This window comes from Hemiscyllium ocellatum, chromosome 25 (genome assembly GCF_020745735.1).
Source record: "Hemiscyllium ocellatum isolate sHemOce1 chromosome 25, sHemOce1.pat.X.cur, whole genome shotgun sequence".
Classification (NCBI taxonomy): Eukaryota; Metazoa; Chordata; class Chondrichthyes; order Orectolobiformes; family Hemiscylliidae; genus Hemiscyllium; species Hemiscyllium ocellatum.
Window position 1 is genome coordinate 56,682,580 of NC_083425.1, and position 27,108 is coordinate 56,709,687.

General features: G+C 41.9%; 1 protein-coding gene across 1 annotated transcript in view; it reads left to right on the plus strand.

Moving 5' to 3' along the window:
• Positions 1–27,108, plus strand: part of LOC132827706 (growth factor receptor-bound protein 2) — a 138,377-nt gene that overhangs the window by 72,387 nt on the left and 38,882 nt on the right. The window contains exon 2 of the mRNA XM_060844386.1: positions 21,154–21,251. Within this exon, the coding sequence (XP_060700369.1) occupies positions 21,154–21,251 (98 nt within the window). The remainder of the gene's footprint in view (positions 1–21,153; positions 21,252–27,108) is intronic.

Below are 27,108 nucleotides of genomic sequence, written 5' to 3' on the forward strand. Positions count from 1 at the left end.
TCTATCTATTCCTCTGATCATCTTATAAACCTCTATCAAGTCACCCCTCATCCTTCGCTGTTCCAACGAGAAAAAGCCGAGAACTCTCAACCTATCCTCGTACGACCTATTTTCCATTCCAGGCAACATCCTGGTAAATCTCCTCTGCACCCTCTCCAAAGCTTCCACATCTTTCCTAAAGTGAGGCGACCAGAACTGCACACAGTACTCCAAATGTGGCCTTTCCAGGGTCCTGTACAGCTGCAACATCACCTCATGACTCTTGAATTCAATCCCTCTGCTCATGAACGCTAATACAAAGTTTGTGCGAAGATTTGTAGCTCGGGTGCTTGTTGTAGTGGTTCTGTTTGCCGAGCTGGAAGTTTTAGTTGCAAACATTTCGTCCCCTGGCTAGGAGACATCATCAGTGCTGCGGAGCCTCCTGCGAAGCGCTTCTTTGATGTTTCTTCCGGTATTTATAGTGGTCTGTCCTTGCCGCTTCCAGGTGTCAGTTTCAGCTGTCCGCTGTAGTGGTTGGTATATTGGGTCCAGGTCGATGTGTTTGTTGATGGAGTTTGTGGATGAATGCCATGCCTCTAGGAATTCCCTGGCTGTTCTCTGTCTGGCTTGTCCTATGATAGTAGTGTTTTCCCAGTCGACTGTATCATATCATATTTTAAGCAAGGACCTGCGAGTCATGAAGCACCAGAAATCTCAGAAGTATGCAACCCATGGTCGAGCAAAGCCATCGAATCGTGTGGCTGGAAGGGAAAATAAGCAGTTTGCTTACTCTTGTCATCTGGCATTGATTAGACCTTCGTCGGGGCTGGGGTGGTTGAGGGAGGAGGATCAGTTTAGCTCAGTTTGCTGGACAGCTGCTTTGCAAGGCAAAGTGATGCCAATGTTATTGGTTCAATTTCCATACTGGATGAGTTTACCATGAAGGATTCTCCTCCTCCATCTTACCCGTGGTCTGAGACATGGTGCTCCTCAGGTTAAACTTCTGAGATAGCTATTTTGGTGTGGTGCGACTTTATTCTTACATTTGAATGGGGTATGGGGAACACTTGGGTCTCTACTGCCCAGTAGTAATTTGGGATGAAGGCAGCAGAAGGTGGTAGATTGACTGAACAACTGTGATCATGATTTGCATTTTACGGACAGGCTAGATTTTACTTAAGTTACTACAGAATATTAGGTTAGTTGGTCATTCACTGTTGCTTTGACATGGTGCTGTCAGTAGGACTGTGATAATTATACTATGTATGCGGGCAACATTCAACAGCCAACTTTTCTTGAATCTTCAGCTACTGTAAGAATCAATGCAAACAGTTTGATTTCTTAACTATTATTGAATCTTAATGGCTTTGACAATAATTAAAACAATGCAGATAATGCACATTTATACCATCTTAAAGCTTTATAGACTCCAATTACTCAGTATAATACTTACCTGATGTGTTCAATTGACTAGTTATAGGTGAGGTCTCTTATGGCTGTGCAAATGTATTGGCTAAAATATTAATGAGTAGGAATACCGGCACCACACAGAAGTTGTCAAATATGGCTTCAGTCGACTTGAACACGTTGCGCTGTAGTTTCACTCCTATGTGGAGGGAGTGTTGCACTGTCTTTTGGATGAGACATTAAACCCATACTCCACTGTCCCCCTCTGATTATGAGAAATAATGCTGACATTTTTCAGTTTCTCATTATGCTTGGGGCGATATAGATGCCGTCTCCTTTAGCTACTGCAGTCCTTGTGGTAGTGGTGATTAATTTCGAGATATTCATCCAGCACTTATTGCCTGCCCCTAGTTGCCCTTGAGAAGGTGGTGGTGAGTTGCCGCCTTGAACTGCTGCAGTCCACCTGCTGTGGGTTGACCCAAAATGGAATTCCAGGATTTTGACTGTGACACTGAAAGAACAGTGATATATTTCCAAGTCAGGATGGTGAATGGCTTGGAGAGGAGCGTGCAAGTGGTGGTGTTCCCATGTATGATTAGATTACTTGCAGTGTGGAAACAGGCCCTTCGTCCCAACCAGTCCACACCGACCCACTGAAGCGCAACCCACCCAGACCCATTCCCCTACATTTTCCCCATCACCTAACACTACGGGCAATTTAGCATGACCAATTCACCTAACCTGCACATTTTTGGACTGTGGGAGGAAACCGGAGCACTTGGAGGAAACCCACGCAGACACTGGGAGAATGTGCAAACTCCACACAGTCAGTTGTCTGAGGCGGGAATTGAACCCGGATCTCTGGCGCTGAGAGGCAACAGTGCTAACCACTGCCCTTGTCCATTTGATGGAAATGTCATAGGTTTGGAAGGTGCTAACTGAACATATTCAGTGAATTTCTGCAGTGCATCTTGTGTATAGGAGCAGCAATGTGTACTGAGCAAAGATGGTAGTTGGAGTGGAAGCTTGTGGGCGTAGGGTGGCTCAGTAGTTAGCACTGCTGACTCACACCACAGGCCCAGGTTTGATTTTACCCTTGGGACAACTCTGTGTAGAGTTTGCACATTCTCCCCATGTCTGCATGGGTTTCTTCCAGGTGCTCTGGTTTCCTCCCACAGTCCAAAGATGTGCAGGTTAGGTGGATTGATCATGTTAAATTACTGTAGTGTCCAGGGATGTACAAGCTAGATGGGTTAGCCGTGGGTTTGGAATGCTGTTTGGAAGGTTGGTGTAGACTCGATGGACCCAATGGCTTGCTTACATGCTGTAGAGGATTCTGTGATTATGTAGTGCCAATCAAATGGGTTGCTTTGTCCTTGATGGTGTCAAGCTTCTTAAATGTTGTTGTAGCTGCATTCACCCAGGCAAGTAGGGTGCATCACACTGACGTTTGCCTTGTAGATGGTGGCAAGCTTTGCGGAGTCAGGAGGTGAATTACTTGCAATATTCATAGCTTCTGGATGGCTTTTGTTGCCACTGTTTTGACGTGGCAAGTTCAGTTGAGAGCAGAGAATTCATCGATGTTAAAACCATTGAATGTCAAGGAGTGCTGATAATTGATGTAGGTTTGCTTGCTGAGCTGGAAGGTTCATTTTTTAGATGTTTTGTCACCATATGAGGTAACCTCTTCAGTGAGCCTCTTGACAAAGCACTGCTGGGGTTTCCTGCTTTCTGTTTATATGTTTGGGTTTCCTTGAATTGATGATATCATTTCCTATGGTGATGTCATTTCCTGTTCTTTTTCTCAGGGGGTGGTAAATGGGATCCAGGTCAATGTATTTGTTGATGACATTCCAACCGGAACACTATGCTTCTAGGAATTGTCATGCATGTCTCTGTTTGGCTTGTCCTAAGATGGATGTGTTATCCCAGTTGAAGTGGTGTCCGTCCTTATCTGTACGCAAGGATGTTGTGAGAGAGTCATGTTTTGTGGCTAGTTGATGTTCATGTATCCTGGTGGCTAGTTTTCTGCCTGTTTGTCCAATGTAGTGTTTGTTCCAGTTCTTGCAAGGTATTTTGTAAATGACATTAGTTTTGCTTGTCTGTATAGGGTCTTTCAAGTTCATTAGCTGCTGTTTTAATGTATTGGTGGGTTTGTGGGCTACCATGATGCCATGGGGTCTGAGTAGACTGGCTGTCATTTCCATGTCTTTGATATAGGGGAGTGCTGGTAATAGCCTAGTATTTGTGAAGTAGATGTTGCTTGCCACTTGTCAGCACAATCTTGGAGGTTGTCCAAATCTCGTTGCATTTGAACATAGACTACTTCAGTGTCTAAAGCATTGCAAATGGTGCTAAACATTGTACAGTCATTGGCGAACATCCCCCTTTCTGACCTTATGATGGAGGGAGGGTCATTGAAGAAGCTGAAGATGGTTGGGCACAGGACACTACCCTGAGGAACTCATGCAGAGATGTCCAGGAGCTGAGATGATTGATGTCCAACAACCACAACCATCTTCCTTTGTACCAGGTATGACTTCAGCCTTCAGAGAGATTGCCCCAATATCTATTGAATCTAGTTTTGCCAGATGGTGCACGCTGCTGTTACGGCATTTGTAATGAAGGGCATGAATGTTGAAGATAATGGCTGGAGTAGCAGTCAAGTGGGTTGCCTTGTCCTGGGTGCTGTTGAGCTATGTGTGTTGAAGCTGCACTTAATGTCAGACTCCTCAGTTGCCTGGTTATGTTCTGACTTGTACCTTGTAGATGGTGGACAATCTTTGAGGAAACAGGTGGTGAGTTAAGAATTCCCAGCCTGTAGGACGCTCTTATAGCTATGCATTTATTAGGATGGTCCAGTTTAATTTCTAGTCAATAGAAACCCTTAAGATTGCTGCAAGGCTGAAGATCTTGAAGTCAGCTAGCTAACGTGCCACAGTGCATCATGTAAGTCTGATGGCACGTTGTGTCATAATGGGTTCCGGTGGAAGAATTGACTCTGCTACAGCTTGAGGAAGACAGACTTGCATTTATGCATATTTAAAACCTTGGGGTCCCAAAGTGTTTGTCAGTCAAACTACTTGTTGAAGTGGATTCATTGGCTGCTAATATTTCCAAGTTGCACCAATGTGTGCACAGCAATGGCAACAATATAATGGCTAAATAATCTGGCTTAGTGATGTTGTCTGTGACACAAATATTGGCCAGGATTGAACTTGTGACATGGGACAACACCTCCCAAACTCTTTCCCAATTGACTCAATTAAAGACTTGAAAATTGACCCGCAGTGAGAACTGTAGAAGTGTGAGGGAATAGTGAGAGGAGTGTAATGCTTGATGTCGAGATAGAAATGTATTAAATCTTCAGTTAAAAAGGACAACAGCAGGTTATAGCCCAACAGATTTATTTGGAAGTACAAGCTTCACAGTGTTGCTCCCTTGTCAGCTAGCTACCCGATGAAGGAGTAGCTCTCTGAAAGCTTATACTTCCAAATAAACCTATTGGACTATAACCTGGTGTTGTGTGCTTTTTAACTTTGTTCACTCCAGTCCAACACCAGTACCTCCACATGAAATCATCATGATACTTCAACATCTTTAGTTTGAAGTGGCAGTTGGGTCTCAAAATTTGTACGTACACACTCAGGTTCACAGTGCCGTCTGATCCTTTGGTGTACTTTTTTTATGGAACATTTGAGTTATTTGGCCTGAGGTTACAAACTGAGCAAGAGTTAAATCCTTAGCTTATTATACAGGAAGTGGATCAGTATGCAGGGGAGTTCTGCTCTGGAATGAATAGCTCACTGATGTGACTGATATCCTGTGCCTCTGACTTCATATAGTCTGATTCATGGTGCTTGTACCTGAAGCCAATTACAATTACTGTCCTTGTCCTTTGGCAGTAAAAGGTGGTGTTCGGAAAGGATGGGAGTGGAATTCTGAATGCAGTCCAAATATCTTACGTTTGAATGGCTACCTTGGGTGGATCATGTCTTGTAAAATTGTAAATCTCTCCACCCTATCTCTCTCTCTCTCCTGTCCTTCGCAGGCATGCTTCTGTACTCCACCCTTCCATTTTCCTGACAGCCTCATCCTCCACGTACATGTAAATTTCTTCCCCACCCTTTTGGCCTTTGGAGATTCGCGCTGTTTAATCCTGCCAGATGCTGGCTGCGCACTTCATCACGTTTTCCTTTACTGAAGGAGGCACTCGCAGGGTGTTAATTTACTTAACTACCTGACGATATGTCACATGTTTTCAATCGATCTGTTCCAAACATCATTATTTGAATGCAGACCTCCGAAGAAGGGGCTCTACCTCTGGGCTATACTGCTTAGCTACAGTCGTTGTTAAGTTAGTCATTGTTGAGTGAGTCATGTCAGTATTAACTGCATGTTACTATGTGGCAGGTGAGTTCAAGTAATATTCCTAGATCACAGTACTAGTTTTTAACAAATATATATTAGTTGTGAATGAGTCAGATCCGTTGATTTATTGACTCAACCCAAGTATGTTGGCCAGAGGGTGTACTGAAGGAAAGACAACAGTTGGCCAACTACCCCTGTTGGGCTATTAAATAGGACACTTCAACAGAAATATTTTACAAGACGCTGGTACTAAATTTTTCCCTGGGGCTCACCACACTGTCAACATAATCAAGATCCCTAATGCTCCATGAAAGAAACCCCCTCCCCAAAACAAAAGTTTATTCTGGAATGCTGCAGTGATTAACTGAACATGTTAAAAATAATGATATGGAGATGCCCATGTTGGACGGGGGTGCACAAAGTTTAAAATCATACAACACTGGGTTATAGTCCCAGCAAGTTTAATTGGAAGCACTAGCTTTTGGAGCCCTGCTCCTTCATCACATGGCTGTGGAGTATACTCTGAAAGCTAGTGCTTCCAGTTAAACTTATTGGACTATAACCTCGTAATGCTTGATTTTTAACTGTGTTGGCCCTGAGGGCCAATTAAAGATGTTACTTCACATTACCTGCAGTAATATTTGTATATTTGTACCAGTGTGTTCGTATTACAGAATATGCCCCTCACCGTATTTTGGAATTCATTGTCATGGTCCGATTGGCTCGTTTACTTAAGCCTTTTTATCCCCCCTCCACAATCAATTGAAGATGCAGTCCGTAGAATCGTGAAACTGACTCAGGGAGGTTTTGTGTATTGGAAATGCATTGACCAAATGCTAACTGTTTAATTCTGCTGGATTTCAATCCATGCAATGTGTTTGGATTTATCAACATCATTTTAGGGTTTCTGGCTTGGAGCCTCCATTGTGCTCAGACTGCACCCCTTAAGGTAACACTCAGAACGTGGGTATCATTGGCAAGGCCGGCGTACGTTACCAGTGACTAATTGCAGTTGAACCACTGTCTTTAAACTGCAATAGGCAGTGTGTGACGATGACTATATTAAGGAAGATTCTAATTATTGTTTTCATCACCATCTTAATCTATGCCCTTGCCTGAGACATGGTGACTCTCTGATTAAACTGAGCACTAGTCGTGTCTCTCTAATAAGAGATTAGCCTTGGGGCCCTGAGACTGTGACAACGTTTGCTTTCTTTTACTTTCATTAAAGAAGATTGAGCCCTTATCAGAAATTTTGGCTTTGTTTTAAATTAAAATCAATTTAACAAAGCGCCACACATTAGTGTCCAAGAATGGTCCTCTGGAATAACTATGTCTCATTGTTCATGCCCATGGTTGATTTGAATTGCTGGTCTAGACTAACACAGATGATCAAAGGCCTTTGGGCACTTGCTTGTTCTGGTGCATCAACCTTGGCAGACAGTATACTTTGAAACAATGCAATGTACAACGGTATAAAGTTTGCTGTTTTCACCCTTTCCTCATAATTATTTCCCATAATCGTTATCCATATTTCTCTAATCTATATCTGAAGGTATTGAAGTAACACAGTTCCACCTAGAAATCTTACCATAAGTGACTGGTTCAATTGAATTTTTGTAAACTGTTCAATCGGCCAACTCACAGACAAACCTGTTTTTGTTTTCGCTTTGTGTACTCAGGCCATCGCGAGTGATTGGGTACCATACATTAGGGTTCTCCCTATTTATCCAGGTATATGAACTCACTTGTAAACTCTATCTACTTTTTGACTGCAATCCATAACTTTGCATATCTTAGGTACTGAATTTGGGATCTTCCTGCCTTCTACTTGAGAGATATATTGCTCTGAGACAAAAGGTATGGGGAGATTTCAATTATTCTGTTCCTTGTACACTTCTGAACTTCATCTGGCGTTTCACCCCGCCTCATATCCTTTGCCAAAAAGAAAGGCAGTGGCCTGGTGGTATTATTAAACCAGAATAATACTATTAAACCAGAGTCCAGGGTTCTGCGGGACCTGGCTTCAAATCCCACCATAGCAGATGGTGAAATTTGAATTAAGAGTCTAATAATAACCACAAAACCATTGTCGATTGTTGGGAAGCGTCTATTTGTTTCACTAACTCCTTTAGGGAAGGAAACTGCCAGCTTTACTTGATATGGCTTGCAAGCAAGTGATTCCAGACTCTCGGCAATGGAGCAGCACAGTGGCTGAGCAGTTAGCACTGCTGCCTCACAGCACCAGGGACCTGGGTTCGACTCCCACCTCAGGTGACTGTCTGTCTGTGTGGAGTTTGCACATTCTCCTTGTGTCTGCATGGGTTTTCTCCGGGTGCTCCGGTTTCCTCCCACAATCCAAAGATGTGCAGGTCAGGTGAATTGGCCACGCTAAATTGCCCATAGTGTTAGGTGCATATGGGGTTGGGGAATGGGTTGCTCTTCGGAGGGTCAGTATGGACTTGTTGGGTCGAAGAGCCTGTTTTCATACTGTAGGGAATCTAATCTAACCTAATTTCAATGTGGTTGACTCTTAACTGCCCTGTAGGTAATTGAGAATGGGCAACAAATGCTGCCCTCGTAAGCCACACCTACATTCTGTGAATGAATTTTTTAAAAACTCAATAATATCAAGCTCTCAAGGCATTAATCAGACTGCACCTTGGAGTACTGCATACAATTTTGATCCCCTTATTTGAGGAGGGGTATAGGTAGACTAAACAGGTCAGAAGAGGTTCACTAAGTCAATTCTGGAGATTAAGGTTTATCTTGGGAAGAGTGAGCAGTTTAAGTATATACTTTCTTGAGTTTAGAACAATGAGAGGAGATCTAATTAAGGTGTATACTATGCTAAAGAGAGTATGTTTTCTTGTTGGGCAATCTAGAACAAGAGGTCATAGTTTTAGCATATGGAATAACAGATTTAAAACAGATGGGAAATTACTTGGAATCCATAGAATTCCTCCAGTGTGGAAGCAGACCATTCAGCCCATCAAGTCCACATTGCCTCTCCAAAGAATATCGTGCCCCCACCTAACCCTCCAACCCTGCATTTCCCATGGCTAATCCACTTACCCAGCACATGTTTGAACTGAGAGAGGAAGCCCGGAGGAAACCCAGGCAGATACAGGGAGAAGATGCAAACTCCACACAGATATTTGTCTGGGGCTAGAATCGAACCCAGGTCCCTGGCACTGAGAGGCAGCAGTGCTAGCCACTGTGCTGCCACTTTTTCTCCTGTTAGCTTGGATGTAATGAGCCAGAGAAATTCAGCACTATCCGGCTTTTGTGGCTCAGTTAGAAATACCTTTAATACTTCTCAAGATAAATTGGTTCTGAATCTGTGAAGTGTGGTAGATACTGAGTCATTGAGTAAATTTGAAGAGATAGAAATTTTTAAATTCGTAAAGAGTTTAATGGTTATGGAGAGTGGGCAGGAAAGTGGAGTTGAGGCCATGATGAGGTCAGCTACGATCATATCAAATGGTGGAGCAGACTCGGATAATTGCCTGCTTCTACTCCTAGTTCATATTCTGAAACTGGGCCATTGTCAAAGAAAGTTCTGAATTGAGTGGATTTAATTTTTGTCTTCCAATCTGAGTTTCCAACCCTAGAACAACTTCATGAAGACTACCTGTTCCAACCTCCAACCCATGGATCAGTGACCATGTCTATCCTTTCAGGAATCTTTTGAGAATTTCCCTGGGAGTTTTCTATTGTGACTGAGTTTTGAATAGAACATTTGCAATTTGTATTTGGTATTGGCTTGGGAAAGAATGCCTTGTTGAACTATCTTTGTTACTAAAAGATTTAGAGAGTCTCGCAAAGGTGCCACTAATGGTACTTTGTCAAAGCTTTGAGGTGGTTGCAAAAGGTTATTCAAGTCTTCAAAATGCACAGAAACATGTAGATCACTGCAGCAACGACTTTAGCCTCAAAGTAGTGATTCTGGGTCTTCACTTAGCCAAAGGCTGAGTTTGTGTTTTAGAGACTGCTGTGAATTTCATTTTCTACATCTGCCTTTCTCAAGAAGCTTCCAAGTTATGGAAAACATGGAAGGTATAGGGAATGCTGGATGACTAAAGAAATTGAGGGTTTGGTTAAGAGAGAGAAGGAAGCCTATGTCAGGCATACAGAATAGGTTAAGTGAATCCTTAGAATATAAAGGCAGTAGAAGGGCTCATGTCCGAAACATCGATTCTCCTGCTCTTTGGATGCTGCCTGACCTGCGCTTTTCCAGCAACACATTTTCAGCTGTAAAGACAGTAGTCTACTTGAGAGAAATCAGAAAGGGGACATACCTTTGGAAATAGAGTTAAGGAGAATCCAAAGGGTTTTTATAAATACAGGACAAGAGGGTAATTAGGGAGAGAATAGGCACCTCAGAACTCGGCAAGGCAGCCTCTGTGTGGAGTCGCAGGAGATGGGGCAGATAATAAATGAGTGTTTTGCATTAGTGTATACTGTGGAAAAGGACATGGAAGATATAGAATGTAGAGAAATAGATGGTGACATCTTGAAACATGTCTATATTATAGTGGAGGAAGTGCTGGATGTCTTGAAACGCATAAAGGTGGATAAATCTCCAGGTCCTGATCAGGTGTACCCGAGAACTCTGGGAAGCCAGGGAAGTGGTTGCTGGGTCTCTTGCAGAGATATTTTAGATTAGATTCCCTACAGTGTGGAAACAGACCCTTTGGCCCAACCAGTCCACACCGACCCTCTGAAGAGTAACCCACCCCAGACCCATTTCTCTCTGACTAATGCAGCAAACACTATGGGCAATTTACCATGGCCAATTCACCTGACCTGCACATCTTTGTGACTGTGGGAGGAAACCGGAGCACCCAGAAGAAACCCACACAGACATGGGGAGAATGTGCAAACTCCACACAGACAGTTGGCCGAGGCTAGAATCGAACCCGGGGACCCTGGTGCTGAGAGGCACTAATGCTAACCACTGAGCCACTGTGCTGCACTCTCAGCCACTGTGCCGCTGATTTGTATCATCGATAGTCACAGGTGAGGTGCCAGAAAACTGGAGGTTGGCTAACGTGTTGCCATTATTTAAGAAAGGTGGTAAGAACAAGCCAGGGAGCTATAGACCAGTGAGCCTGACGTCGGTGGTGGGCAAGTTGTTGGAGGGAATCCTGAGGGGCAGGATGTACATGTATTTGGAAAGGCAAAGACTGATTAGGGATAGTCAACGTGGCTTTGTGTGTGGGCAATCATGTCTCTCAAATTTGATTGAGTTTTTTAAAGGAGTAACAAAGAGGATTGATGAGGGCAGAGTGGTAGACATGATCTATATGGACTTCATTAAGGCATTCGACAAAGTTCCCCATGGGAGACTGGTGAGCAAGGTTAGATCTCTCGGAATACAGGGAGAAATCGCCATTTAACTGGTTCATAGGTAGAAGACAGAGGTCTGTATTTCAGACTGAAGGCCTGTGACCAGTGGAGTGCTACAAGGATCGGTGCTGGGACCACTACTTTTTGTCATTTATTTCAATGAATTAGATTTGAGTATAGTTAGTTTGCTGATACCAAAATTGGAGGTGTAGTGGACAGCTAAGAAGGTTACCTCAGATTACAACTGGACCTTGATCAGATGGGCTGAGAAGTGGCAGAATGAGTTTAATTTAGATAAATGTGAGGTGCTGTATTTTGGGAAAGCATATCTTAGCAGAAATATACATTTAATGGTAAGGTTCTAGGGAGTGTTGAACAAAGAGGCCTTGAGGTTCAGGTTCATAGCTCCTTGAAAGTGGAATCGCAGGTAGATAGGATAGTGAAGAAGGCATTTGATATGCTTTCTTTTATTGGTCAGAGTATTGAGTACAGGAGTTGGGAGGTCATGTTTGTGGCTGTACAGGAAATTGGATTAGGCCACTGTTGGAATATTGCATGCAGTTCTGGTCTCCTTCCTATCAGAAGGATGTTGTGAAACTTGAAAAGGTTCAGAAAAGATTTACAAGGATGTGGCCAGGGTTGGAGGATTTGAGCTATTTGGAGAGATTAAATAGGCTGGGGTTGTTTTCCCTGGCGTGTCGGAGGCTGAGTGGTGACCTTATAGGGGTTTACAAAATCATGAGCATGAATAGGATAAATAGACCAAGTCTTTTCCCTGGGGTGGGGGAGTCCAGACTAGAGGGGAAAGATATAAAAGAGACCTAAGGGGCACCTTTTCCACATAGAGAATGGTACACTTATGGAATGAGCTGCCAGAGTAAGTGGTGGAGGCTAGTACAATTGCAACATTTAAAAGGCATCTGGATAGGTATATGGCCAGGTGCTGGCAGGTGGGACGAGATTGGGATGGGATATCTACTCGGCATGGAAGAGTTGGACTGAAGGGTCTGTTTGTATGACTCTGAAACATTTTCCAACATCTCATTGATCTCAGTCGAAAAGGGTAGCACTGGAAAAGCACAGCAGGTCAGGCAACATCCGAGGAGCAGGAGAGTCAACGTTTTCGATGTAAGCCCTTCATCAGGAATGTGGAGGGGTGTGGGGCTGAGAGATAAATAAGCTTGGGGCTGGGAGAAGGTAGGTGGGAAGGTGATAGGTGAGTGCAGGTGGGGAGTAATTGTGATAGGTCGGTGTGGAGGTTGGAGTGGAAAGGTGGGAAGGAAGATGGACAAGTGAGGAGGGTGTTGCCGAGTTGGAGGGTTGGATCTGGGATGAAGTGGGGGGAGGAAAGATTTGGAAACTAGAAGTCGATGTTGATGCCATGTGATTGAAGGGTCCCAAGGCAGAAGATGAGGTGTTCTTCCTCTAGTTGGTGGGTGGCTTAGGTTTGGCGGTGGAGGCAGCCCAGGACTTGCACGTCCTTCATCCCTGATCCAACCCTCCAACTCAGCACCACCCTCTTGTCCTATCCTACCTGTCCATCTTCCTTCCCACCTATCTGCTTCATCCTCCCCACTGACCTCTTGCAATTACTTCCACCTGCATCCCTCTATTGCCTTCCAACCTACTTTCCCTCCAGCCCATCCCCCTATTTATCTTCCAGCCCACTTCCCCCTTCACCTTCTTGATATGAAGAACTTATGCCCGAAACGTCAACTCTGTTCTTCGGATGCTGTGTGACTTGTGCTTTTCCAGCATCAGCTTTTTCGACTCTGACTGTCCAGTATCTGCAGTCCTTACTTCCTCCAAAGGATGGTGTTGGAACTAAATCCACCTGGAGTGCTCAATCAAGTTCTGCAGTCAATCTTTCAAAGGAGAGGAGTGCAAAGACTGATGTTTTAATTGGTCCAGCCACCTCTTCATTGTTTGAAGTTTCTTCGTTAGGCAGACAGGACACAAACTCCACCCATTTACCTTTGAATTTAATTTCTGTATTCTGGAGCTTTGCTTCTGACAAAACAATCTAGCAGAGTCATACCTAGGCAAAGAAGGTAGGCCTGGACAGAGTGAGATGCAGAAAGTTCCCTTTTGTGTTGTTGTAGATGACATTTGCATTTTGCCCTTCAGCCCAGCAGTTTGCAACTGGGATGTTCGAGCTGTGATGTGTGAGAGGTTTGCTCTATTGTTTGACAGTATAATGTAGACTAATCCATTCAAGGAAGGATGTTTCGTGCAGTGTTTCCTCTGCAACATCCCTAGTGATTTTATCGTGTGTTGAGTTAGACTGACTTGGCTTCAGAATGAAAAGTTCCCTGCTTAAATCTAACCTCCTGAAATATGGCCAGCCCCTTGTCCTTTTAAATTTATTTTTAGACCAACCTCACTTGATATTCTATTTCCTGATACCATTTTCCTCATTTATCTTTTATAAATTTACTTGAAGTTAAAGGGAGCAATGTTCTGTTTAGGTAGTTGAGAGAATGTGAGAAAGCTTTTTTTCATTGGTTTCAAGGAGAAGTGAAACAAACCAATAAGACTATTCTTCTGGATGCTCTTAGAATGTGAATTTCAAGTACTGAGAGCGTCAGAGTTGCACCAGATCATGAAATTAATTTTGATTTAGTATTTTAGACCATTGTTACCAACAGAAGTGCACTAGAATGTTAATTAGTCAATTTTTTTTTGACTAACATGAGTCACCGAGATTTATTTACACTCCGGAATATTCCCACAGTTTAATGTTTGAACATTATAACAGTTAAACTCCATTTGATTTGTTCTGGCAAATACATTGTGGGAGAAATAGGCTGTGACACTGATATCCAAATACCTGTTCCATTTGTGCCTTGCGAATCCCTCATCTTCGCCTGAAAAGGGAGATATGGCCTTGGTTTTGCATCTTGTCCATAGAGCCACACTTGTAAAACTGCAGCACTTTTAGCATTGCACCAGCTTTTTGGAAGCAGGAGATCTGTAATTGATCTATTAAGGTTCAGACTGGGAATATACAGTGAGGATTTTGACGTAGCAGTGTGAAGGAGTGGTGAAGTAGTCCTAAATTAAGATGGTGTGTAGCTTGGAGGAGAACTTTGAGGGGATTGCTGTTTAGTCTCTGTGATTCCTGGTAAAGAGAGATAAACGTCCAACTTCGTGCATTAATGTCAGTTTAAACTCATTAATAGTATTCTCGTCTCTTGTTTTCTGGATGAAACCTGGCTCTAAAGACTTTAGCACACAGTTGATGATGGGGGGAGTATTGTGGTAACATCTTTCAAATGAGGTGCAGAATCTGCATGCAGATTGATAGTTTTCCTGATATACCTGAGACCTTAAGAAAATGCTCTCAATGTGGAAAATAAAAATAATACCATTCCATGTTTGTGCAGGTATACAGTTGAGCAGTGTTCTGTTTGCAGCAACTTGCATCACCTTTAACGCAGCCTTCACTCGATATGTACTGAAAATGCACATCGTAAATGCATAAGTCATTCTGTGATATGAATGGAGCTCGAATTTGGTCAGGTTGTAACTATACTAAATTCTCATCTTCACTGCCCATGTTGCAGTACTGCATGCGCCAAAGAATGCCCCACCTTTTCTGGTTTCTGTCCATATATCTTTGAATTAATATGAATCAAATCATTGACTTCTTACAGTCCAGGCTTTGTCTGCAGATGGAAGACTAATCCATCAATCTTGACTGTCTTGTTAATTTTTAAACTAAATTATTTCATAGAATGTTGCTCAGAGTGTGGAAACATTTCTGGCTTTGTGTAATCATCTACCTTGATCATGTATTTCATTGAGACTTAAGATGAGAGTATTAGAAGATTTTTGGAATGTTTTAACATCTATTTTCGATTGTGGTTTGCTTTTCATTAACTGAGAACAGACTTCAGTTGTGGTAACTTGAACTTTCTTGAGTTCTAAAATGATCTACTTCCACAGGAGTTGCCATTTCCTCTATTGGAAGATTATTGTGCCTCTCTCCTAGAAGTTGCAGTGTTGAATACACCATTGGCACATCCCATTTGTGTAGTTCACGAGTGACTGTGGAGTCTCTGTAATGAATAGCATTTACTGGTAAACAACAATATGACTACTCTAAAGTATATATCTTTAAACTGCACCAGGTAAGCAATTTGCTTGGATTCTTGGGTATCAATGAGTACGGGTGATATTGGTTGATTCTGTTTTTGTGATTCACATTTAAGTTTCAAGAAAAAATGATTTTCTCTGTTTGAATATCTTAAGCTGTTCCTGGAAAGGAATTCTGATTAGATTCTCCATGACCGAACTTTTGCTGTTAATTTCTCTTGAATTGTCAAAGTGTTGACAATGTATCAAATATTCAGCTATTACAAGGGACCTGACCGCTTGTTTGAAAGGCTGCACTTGCCATGGCTCCGGTAGTATTCAACTCCTTGTTCTGAATGTTGTAGTTCATGATGGGGTGCTGTCAATTTTCAGCTGTATCTGCTGGTTTTATGTTGTTTCCTGTATATTATGATTCCCGCTAATATGACTGCCGAGCAGGTCAGATCCCAAACTAAAGTCTGGGTTGAATTTGTACATTTAAAATAGAATAAACCAGGCTAATTTACATGTCATACAGCTTGTACTGTTTCAAAATCCAGTAAAAATACAATATTGCATTTATTCCAACGGCATCCTTTTACAGTACTCAATGCCAGATGAAACTCCCTTCTCTATCACATTTACAGATTCTATTCAATTCTTGGTCTTTGGAATCTGAGCCTCTTGAGTATTTGCACAGTTGAGCTTTCTCAGCTTCAAATAACCTCTTCAGAGTTCTAACCGAACACTTCTGTTCTGGAACATTCAGATTAGAATTTTATTAACATTGTTTGAAATAAATCTTTTCTTTGAGAGAAATTGATTTAGATATCTGAGTTCAACCACACTTCTGCAAACTGAAATCAAAAGCTTTTAAGCTGTAAATATTTCCCCAAGCAAAACAAAATAAATTCCTAACTGAAGACAAGCCAATACCGTTTAGTGTTTACTCTTCATGTTTGTAAAACTCTCCCAATGCAACAAATTCCCATTACCACTCAGTGTTACTCTGATACTGGTTTAAAATAAGGACATCAGAAAGCCTGACAAATTAATAATTCAACATCTTCAAAGACACACACCAAAAGCCACATGCCACCAGTTCAAACTCCAAATTCTAAAATAAGTTAGATTAAAATGCATAGCTTTTTGCAATTTGTCGGGTGTATTATGCAAAACTCCCAGTGCTGCAATTGCGATGATTGTCAATTTAGATGATTTCACTTTGAAAAGCTGTCCTCCACCAAGTTACCACCAGACCTAGCCTCAGGTGCCTTGGAGCCCCATAGAGATGGACTGACTTTTTATCGATATAAGTTTGGATTTTCTGTATCCCTTCTCACGTGTATACACTTGCTGTCTTATTCCCTGATTTATTTGAACTTTCAGAGGCACATGAATAAAATTAATAATCATTTTGAGCTAATCTGGTCCTTGACAGGTGAGTCAGTCAAGAAAATGTTGTGCAAGAAAATAAGGAAGATGTGCATCAGAGAGTCTGTGGTTTTGATTGAGGGGATAACTATTAGGTGCAATACTTGTAAGAACATTAATGCTCTGGAATAAGTGGAGTTGAGATTGCGATGTGATCAGTCATGATTTTGAATGGCAAAGAAGACTTGAGAGGTTGAATTGCTGCCTACTGCTGCTAGCTCTTGTGATCTAATAACAGTATTACATCAAACTCAGGGAGCAAGTGTAACTCCAGTTTAACATATGTAATTCAGCACCACCAACATTGCAGTCTTCTGTCGTACTACACTGAATTGTGGTCAAGTCTCTGTAGACGAGGTTGATCTCCTCATCTCCTTTCTTCATCTAGCCTTGCTATTCCTTTGTTAGCTGCTGGGGACTATTTTGAACAAGCAACGATATCAGTTTGGCATTGTTACAATTTCCAACCAAACTACCACATGTGTTGTGACCTGGTAAGTGAGCGATTAACTTTTTTCAAAAGGTGGGCAATGAATTCCAAGCCTCATATAATCACATTTGTGTAGCTGATCCCAGCTGTTCTGGTCAAAGACAACCCCTCACTCCATCCCCAACCCCAAGGTGGTTGTTAGTTGGGTGTCAGCAATGATAATGTCATTGAATGTCAGAAAATAAAGAAATATAGGCAGTAGAAGCAGGAAGTAGGTCATCATGCCTGCTGCACTATTCAGTATGATCAAAGCTGGTCATCCAACTCGATTTGTGCGTTTGTCCATTCCCTTTGATCACTTTAACCCTCGGAATCATATCCAACTCTTTGAAATCACTCCATGTTTTGGCCTCAACTGTTCTCTGTTGCAGTAAATTCTACTTGGGCTTACTACTCAGGATGAAGAAATTTCTTCTCCTCTCAATCCTCAATAGCCTACTTTGTATCCTTAAGTTATAACCCCTGGTTCTGGGCACTGGCATTGGGAACATCCTGCGTTTCTCATCCTGTTAGAATTCCATAGGTTTCTGTGAGATTGCCTCTAATTTTTAAAAATATAATTCGAATTGATCCAGTCTCTGTTCATACTTAAGTCCTTCCATGCCAGGTGTCTGTGTGGTAAGCTGTTGTTGCACTCTCTCCATTAGGAGAACAATGCATATAATATGCCAGGTGTGATTTTATCAAGGCCCTGCACGATTGCAGCAAGACATCTTTGCTCCTTCATTTGAATTCATTTGCTGTGAAGGCCAATATCCCTTTTGCTGCTGTCACCTGCATCTACGTGCTTGCTTCCAATGAATGGTGTTCAAGGACACCCAGATCTTGTTGCCCCTTTCCTTTTCCCATCTATCTCCATTCAGATAATCTGCCTTCCTGTTTTGCCAGCAAAGTGAATAACCTCACACAACTTTCTAACAGCTCTCACTGTCACCCAGCTTTGAGTTGTCTGAAAGCTTGGAGATATGACATTTCATTCTGTCATATAACACATGATGAGCATACTTTGTATACCTACTGTCCAAGCACTGATTCCTGCAGAACCCCAGAAGTCACTGCTTATCACTTGGAAAAAGACCTGTATTTTCCTGCTCTGTTTCCTGTCTGCGAACCTGTCTGCATTCATGTCAGTACAATATCTTTTTAATTTTATGTGCTAATCTTTTAACGTGGGATCTTATTGAAAGCAAACTAAAAATCAATGTAAACCATATCCACTGGCACCCCCATATTAACTCTACTAGTTGCATTTTTGAACAGTTCCAGTCGAATTGTTAAAGTCTCTTGTGGGAAATGATCGTTGCATGGCATTTGAAGTGCATTGAAGTTTACTTGCCATTTATCAGCCCAATCCTGGGTTTTGTCCATGTTTTTTGCAGCAAATGGACACTGACTGCTTCATCATCTGAAGTCCTAAATGGTGTTGAACATTTTGCAAGCATCAGCAAGCATAACTACTTTTGCATTATAATACAAAGGGCATTGATAAAGTAACTGAACATAGATGGGCTAAGGGCACTACTGAAGAACTCCCTGCACTGATATCCTGGGACTGAGATGACTGGCTTCTAATAACTGTGACCATTTTTCTTTGTTCTAAGTTTGACTCTAACCATTGGATAGTTTTCTCCCTGATTACCAGTTAGTTCAGCTTTAATCAGGCTTCTTAATGCCACACTGTCGAGTGCTGCTTTGATATCAAGGACAGTGATGCACCCGACCTTTGGATGTGTTTGAACCAAGTGGTCCTGGTGGAGCCTGAACTTAATGCGAGTGAACAGGTTACTGCTTTGCAAGTGCTGTTTGATAGCACTGTCGATAACTCCTTCCATCATTTGACTTCGAATAATCTGATGGCGTGGGAATTGGCTGGTTTGGATTGTCCGCTTTTTGTATGCAAGATGTACCTGGGCAATTTTCTATGTTGTTGGGTAGATACCAGTGTTGTAACTGTACTGGAACAGCCTGGCTAGGGGTAAAACAGGTCGAGAGCAAATTTTCAGTGCTATTTCCAAAATATTATCAGGGCCCATAGACTTTGCAGCTTCCAGATCTCCAGCCATTTCTTGCTATCAAGTGAAGTGAATTGAATTGGTTGAAAAATTGCATCTGTGATGCAAGGGACAAATAGATTTTAGATAGTCTTTTTCAAAACGTGGTTCTCCTCTCAGTAATAGGCTGCACAATTGGTGGGGGCATAAGCCTGTTACTGTGTAAATGGGGCACAGTGCTGATGGGAGTAACTCAACTGCATTATATAATGGTGTAGTACAGATGGGGTCAGTTCTGTCATGTTGTAACTCTGGGGCATGGTATCGGTGGGCAGTATTCCTTCTAATTTATTTTTCTTCTGCACGGAACTCCAATGTCTATGGGTGACAGCAACTTCTGGAACCAGAAGTCAATGCTGTGATCCATGTCTACACATCAGTTGTATGCACAGAGCGTCAGAACCTCGAGGTACGTTGCTGATGAATGCAGGTCTATCGCGGCATAACACTCAGGTTTGCCATGAGTCTGATAAACTCTGTTGCTGCTCAGATAAATGTGAATTATTCCTTAGTACTAAATGAAACATCTTTTATCCTTCAAACTTGAAACAAGTTTTTGTCATTCTCTTATACTGTTAATTGTGATGAAAAGGGAATGTCAAACGCTGATGTCGAGTATAAAACTGCAGCTTCACAACAGTGCAATGCAGATTCTGGAAATCGAAAGTAATATGCATAACACTGGCAATACTCAGCAGGTCGGACATAATTGTGAAGAGAGAACCGGTAATGTTTCAAAGCCGTTGATCTCTTCTGAGAACTTGTAAAACGGCGCAAGATCGTTAGCACCACAGCAGATAAATCAACCTATTTTATATATGACCTTTACGAAAATCATCAGTCCTGTTCACCTTGGAGATGAGGATGTCAGTGAAAGGGTGGTTAGACTTGCTGATTTATTCAATAAGTTAATTTTCAAAATGGTTTGTGTGGGGGGAGATGATTCTTGCTGACCTCATTCAGAATAGGCTGCATGTTGTAAGATTAGGGAAAATTATTTTGCAGCTACTGTTATTAAAGCCACAACTGAGTGCCAACCTTCATATCAATAGGCTAAGCTCCAACGGCCTATATGGAATTAAAGCTTCATTGTGCACTGTTAATGTTGATGATGTGTTTGGTCAAAAACTTGGCAGACGGAATACAGTGTGGAAAAAGTGTGATTTTGCACTTTGGCTGGAGAAATAGAAGAGCTGAATATTAGTTAAACGGAGAAAGGAAATAGGAAGCTGCAGCACACGGGGTTTCAGGGGCCTAGTGCATGAATCCCAAAGCGTACCTTCCGAGTTCAATGGGTAATAAGGAAAGTAAATGGAATGTTGGGCCTGATTTGAAAGGGAATGGAGTATAAAAATGCTAAAACCATGCCAGGCACTGGACCGATCACAGGTCCGAATGGTTTTCGTTATACAGTCAGATGTACAGCATGGAAACAAACCCTTCGGTCCAATCTGTCCACGCCGACCAGATATCCCAACCCAATCTAGTTCCACCTGCCAGCACCCGGCCCATATCCCTCCAAACCCTTCCTATTCATATACCCATCCAAATGCCTCTTAAATGTTACAATTGTACCACATCCACCACATCCTCTGGCAGCTCATTCCATACATGTACCACTCTCTGCTTGTCTTTTTTATACCTTTCCCCTCGATATGCTGGAAATAACTGGGCGTGCAGGAGAGTACAAAGGCTTTTAGTAATTGGGTAGCAGCTGAGAAAAAAATTCCATGTTTCAGTTGAATTTTGCCTTCATTGAAAACCTCATAAACTTATCCAAGACACCCTTGACTGCATTTATTCTGCCTGTTTTGATAGTTTATGACTGTTTGAATCTTTGTTGAAACATATCTATATGACTTCTGTTTTTAGTCCTGGTTCGTTCTTTCTTTAACATTTTTCTGAAACCTGATTTCAAATATAGTGAAGCAAGTTGCATGCTATCATACATCTGCTCATTGGCAGTATAATTTGTCTGTGTTATCTCTATAGGTTTTAAATGAGGAGTGTGACCAGAACTGGTACAAGGCTGAGCTGAATGGAAAAGATGGCTTCATCCCCAAGAACTACATTGAAATGAAACCGCACCCGTAAGTGAGATTGTTTGCCGAACCTTCCCCAACACTAACAACATGTGGGTATTTGTGATCTTGTGATGACATTTGTTGGCACAGCATGAACTTTGTAAAGTGTCCATCAGACGACATTCCAGACTAGACATGGCTTTATTTAATTTGTGTGGGGCAAAGTTCTAAATTGTTTACTTGAATGTTGTTTCTATATTTTAAGGAGGTGGTGCTGAGAAAGTACTTAAAGCGGCAGTTGTGCAATTGAATAACCTCATTTGTTTGTGTGATTTGCAGTTCAATTTCTTGTTGAGAAGGTTAAGGAGCAGCTAATCTTGAGGTAAATACAGGGAAACTATCCCTCTGGTGTAACCCAGAACAAGGCCACACTGCAAAATTAGAGAGATCTTTTAGGGCTAAAATCAAATGTACGATGGACTCAAGGATCAGAATGGCTGCCTTGGTTTTATTCTTGCAAGAATGTTACCCATCACTAATTACTCTTGAACTAAGTGGCTTCAGGCCATTACAGAGGACAACCAAGAGTAAAACATATTACTGTGGAGCTGAAATTGCATCAGGCTCTGCTGGGTAAGGATGAAAGATTTCTTTCCCTAAAGGATGTTAGTTAACAAAATCTCCTTATGACAATTGTCAGTAATTGGATGACTGCTATGAGACGAGCTTCATTTAATTCTAAATGTTTTTGAACTGTAATTTCTTCTTCTGTCATTCCTCAGAATTCCCTTCCTATCTCTAGAATGTTAGCATGGGGCTCTGAATTATCAATCCAATGATTTTTAGCCTGTACCTCTGCCTTGCCAATTCTCTTCCTCCCTCTCCTCCAATTCCCCCTACCAGTGGAGGGGCCTCTTTCCGTTACTCCGCACTCAGGCCGGTGTCTGGGGTTTGCCGATTACAGTGATGGTCTCGCTCCAGTAGGCTCTGAAATTTCAAAGACCCGGAATGCCGCACTGGGGAAACTCCACTGGAGAGAGAGCGCTGAACTGAACTCTGTTTCTCACCTGACCAGCGAGTTGGAACTTATCCCCACACAGTAATCGTGGCCACCACTAATGCCTGGGCAATTCCCTCTCTTGTTGGTGGGACAATGGGCATCCGGTACCTACCTACTTGAGCAGTACCCCCGACAGAGATCAGACTGCCTGTCCTGGCCAGATATCCCCCTTGAGTGGGTGGTTCGGTTCACCAGGATCACCCTTCGGTCCTTGACAGTGAAATTATAGTCTGGGATCTGCTGTGAACTCCACCAGAATTGGTGGACCAAACAAGAGCACAGACGGACTCAAATATGAGTTCAAAATTACCAGTGAACTTTATTACAGAAAAAATTCAACTTACCTAATCCATACAATACTTCAGTGAAACTTATATTTTATATCATAGTATAGGGTATAAGAAAACTGGAGCAGACACAAAGTAAATCTTTAATCTTACACAATTTACATTAAGAATTACACAATCACCTTCCCCCTTACGCCTGACCAACTACTCCAGAGTACAAATGTCCCAGGTCTGAAAAGGATTCTGAAGAGGAACTTGTCCACTTTTTGCCTTGGGTGCTGTTGCGGACTTCCGAAGTCCGAGATAGCATGCGGGTCGATGTGTTCAGCCCCAAAAGGTTGGGTGAACAGTCCTGCCCTGATTTGCTAAATGACAAAATAAGCTGAAAGGAACTTGGTAGTAAGGTACGAGTCCTGTAAACTACAATTATTGAAGACTGCTACAATTGCTGAAATCTGCTACATTACATCTGAGAGATTAGAATAAACTGACAAACATAATGCAGTCTTGATTGGAGTGCTCCAACAGTTCTGAATTTTACAAGGTGGGTGGTCAGTTGGCAGATAGTGCCTGTGTCCTGTTCTTTAATGAGACCCAATTATTCCACTATGCACAGTCATACAAAATTGTTCCTGTTCAAATATTTATCCAGCTTCCTTTTAGGTTACTATCAAGTTTGCTTCTAATACTCTTTCAAGCAGCACAGTCCAGATTCTGATATCTCCCAGCAAAAGAGGATTTCCTTGTGTTACCTCTGGTTCTTTAATAAACTACTTTAAATGTGTGCCCTCTAGTCACTGAACCCACTTTCGCTGGAAGCAGCCAGTGATGAAAGTGGACTTGATGAGAGTAATACCAGCTGAGATCAGAAACAGGCCATGTGGGGCAAAGTTGACACAAATCTGTTTCCTCTGATGGGAACAAGGCAGTTGCCATTTGGCTCAGTAATCCTGTTCCATCAAATTACCATAGTGAGTCATTTGTGATCTTAATTCCTTACCTATTTTCCATATCACAGAGAACCCTTGCTTCCCAAGTGAGTGCTAATATCCCTTTTCAGTAGCTCAATTACTAGTTCATCAGTAGTTCAATGTTTTAGAGACAGGACCTTGGCCAGGACATGGCTTCTCCTGGGTTTGCTTTTAACCTGGCATAGTTTTAATTCTGAGATGCTGCCTCCACACCACTCTCTTCTTTCCTGTCCCCTGCCTGTCATCTCTTTATTATCAAGTAATATTCTGTCCAAAATATATTTGATTAATAAATCAACTGAATAATAGGTGCCTCAAAGTTTTTTTTACATCATGTAAGTATATGAACTTTAATCGTTTTTGTTTGATAAAATGATTGGAAAGTAAGCAAGGTGATTGCTATTGTTGAGACTGGTTTATTCCATTGATAATGTAATTGTACATTGTTGAATAAATACACAGATGTGAAGTGTCTACTTGGATCAAGTGAGTACAAGAGGTGCTTTCTGCTAAAATTAGTGCATATGTCATTGTAGCTGAAAATGTGTTGCTGGAAAAGCGCAGCAGGTCAGGCAGCATCCAAGGAACAGGAAATTCGACGTTTCAAGCATAAGCCCTTTCCTGATGAAGGGCTTATGCCCGAAACGTCGAATTTCCTGTTCCTTGGATGCTGCCTGACCTGCTGTGCTTTTCCAGCAACACATTTTCAGCTCTGATCTCCAGCATCTGCAGACCTCACTTTCTCCTCCCATGTCATTGTAGCCTTCTATTGGACAACTTTCTTCTACCAAAGAGGTAGAATTTTGCATTTACCCCGTCAAATTGCATAATTATTTTAATGTCTTGATCAGAAGAACACACAACTTCATCTCTATAACTCAAGTTTATCCTTTCTCTCCTCCTTACTCAGTATCTGGCAGCCAAAGCTGAACACAGTACTGCAGATGAGTTCTGACCGGCATGACATTTACATTCTCTGATGGAATTCATTATACTTGTTGTTTATGGCTTTGAGATGATTTTGCAATTTTAGTGTGTTTGGACTCTGAAAGCCCCAACAACCCAAGTGCGTCTAATGTCCAAAAGTGTTCAGTGTAGAACTCGAGTGTGCACCACTTGGTGGAATGGAAGAATAGGTGGTAGATGAGGCTGACTATAGAAAAATGAGGGAATACAGTTTGGGAGGGAAAATGTTCAAAGACAGTGTAAAATGGGGATTTCAATTCTAAAGGGGATACAGGAGCAGAGGGACTAGGTGTGTATATATCACAGATCACCGAAGGTGACAAAACAGGTAGAGAGAGCATAAAGTAAACCATACAGCGTCTTCAGCTTTATTAATAGGGATATGGAGTACAAGAGCAAGGAGGTGATACAGACAGACTCAAATCTCACACCTTTAATGCATTGTCTGAGCTAAGATGTCACTTTTTTGAAAAAACCTTGTTATCTCAAGACTGTGACTTGAAAGAAATTCTGGGATTTACATATTAATCTATCAAAAACTGCACCCAGTTCTAAGTGATTAAATACTTAACAGCAATGTAGGTTTGTTCAATACATTGCATCAGTTGTATAACACTTTGATATTTTGCTATAAATTGTGTCCTATGCTTCTGCTCCACTAGCTACCTGATGAAAGAGCAGCGCTCTGAAAGCCAGCGCTTCCAAATAAACCTTTTGGACTATAACCTGGTATTGTGCTTTTTAACTTTGTTCTAAATTACCACAACAATGTGCTTCAGTCCAACTACAAGATTGTAATTCTGCCCTTTACTGAACTGGATATTTTAATTTCCTCCTCCAGTCACCAACACTGATCTTTGATTGCACTGGTCCATCAGTCTCAAGTCAGGGCCATTCTCACTTGGAGAATCAATTGCTCGTGGAGTTATCAGTGTGACTTTCTAAAGCTTCCACACCGTGGAAGCCATAGTTATTGCCATAGCAGCAGGCTAGTCAGATCACAAAGCTCCATTGTAACTCAGCCATTCCTTCGTTGAAATTCACTGTGCCTCTAATCATTTGAGTGAGTAAAACGTTAGGACCATGTAAATAGGAACTTTTTTACCTAAGTTGAACAGGATCAAGCTTGAATGAGAGGTGCTATGGTCTTGATACTCAATATTTCCCATATTGGCATTAGATTAGTCACATACCCTTGAGCGAGCTTAGCACAAAGTTTATTCTGTGTAAAATATGGCGATATTTATGCAGGATAGTGGTATGCTGTGTGCACTGGTGTTTGCACAGGGGAGGCCTGTTTGCTCTTTGTGCATTAATGATGTTTTCCCAGAGTGTTCTGTGTTATCCTGCAGTGGTTGTGTTTATGAGAACCCGTTTCCACCATGTGCTCAGTCACATGGTACTTACTGAAGTACTGCATGTATTTCACATTTTCTGCAGAAGGTTCAAAGCTTTCTTTCTTTCTTGCAAACACACAATTTAATGTCTATGGAAACTCTGCAGCTGTTAATTTCACAATATTTCAGTTGCAATTAACTCGACAGGTCAGTGAAGCCCTATCATCAGCTAACATAAACTGACCTTTTAATTATTCCTACATTATCTTGTCTATGCATATGAATATAAAGTAGCTGTACCATTTATTAAGGACAGTGCGTAATGTAACTGATTGGAAGGCAATGGGCTACAGTGGGCTTCATCAGAATAGTTTCTGTTAACACCTTGAATGGAGGCAGTGGAAAAGCTGGGCTGGCCGTCCAGTGTCTGCTATGAAGCACTATACTCGGAAAATTACTGAGTACCTTTCCTTTGGAAAGGAGTATCATTCATCTCATCATCGAATCATGCAGTACAAAAGAGGCCCTTTGTGTTATCAAGTATTTACTGCCAAAATCACCACTGCCTACTGTGAAGATACAAGCCTCCCAAGCAGTACATTCCAGACCTCTACCACCCTCTAGATGGAACAAAAATCCTCAAGTCCCCTCTAAACCTCTTGCATTTCACTTGAAAATGTTGCACCTTTGTTATTGACTCTTCAGTTAAGGGAAGCAGCTGCTTTCTACCTGCCTTGTCCTTGCCCCTCATTAGCTTATATACTCGTATCAGGTATGCCTCACATCACCACCACCAAAGAGAATAACCTAAGTTTATCCAGCCTGTCTTTGAAGTTAAGCGTTCTATCCCAAGCAACGTCCTGATGAATCTCCTCTGCATTCTGTTCAGTGCACTTCCATTTTTCCTATTGTGCAGTGATCAGAACTGTACACAGTACTTCAGTTGTGGCTGTACCAAAGTCCCTTTACAGTTCCAACATAACTTCTCTGCTTTTATCTATGGATGCTATGTTTTGCATAGAGATACTGTATGCATAATGTATACAGTTGTGGCGTCATGCTTCATAATTTTAAATTCAGTGTGTCATGGTCAATGCAGCAGGTAGAGTCTCTGGTTGACAACACATGGAATTTAAATAGTTTGCTTCTCATCAAATTCCCAATGTGCCGTGGTGGTACTTAGATTTACCAAATTAGTGAACTAGCGCTGCATTTACTCGTCCAGTAACAAATCACTTTTTCCAGCATACCCATCATCTTGTATATTGATGGCAGAGGTGATGAATGTTGTGTCTCAAATTG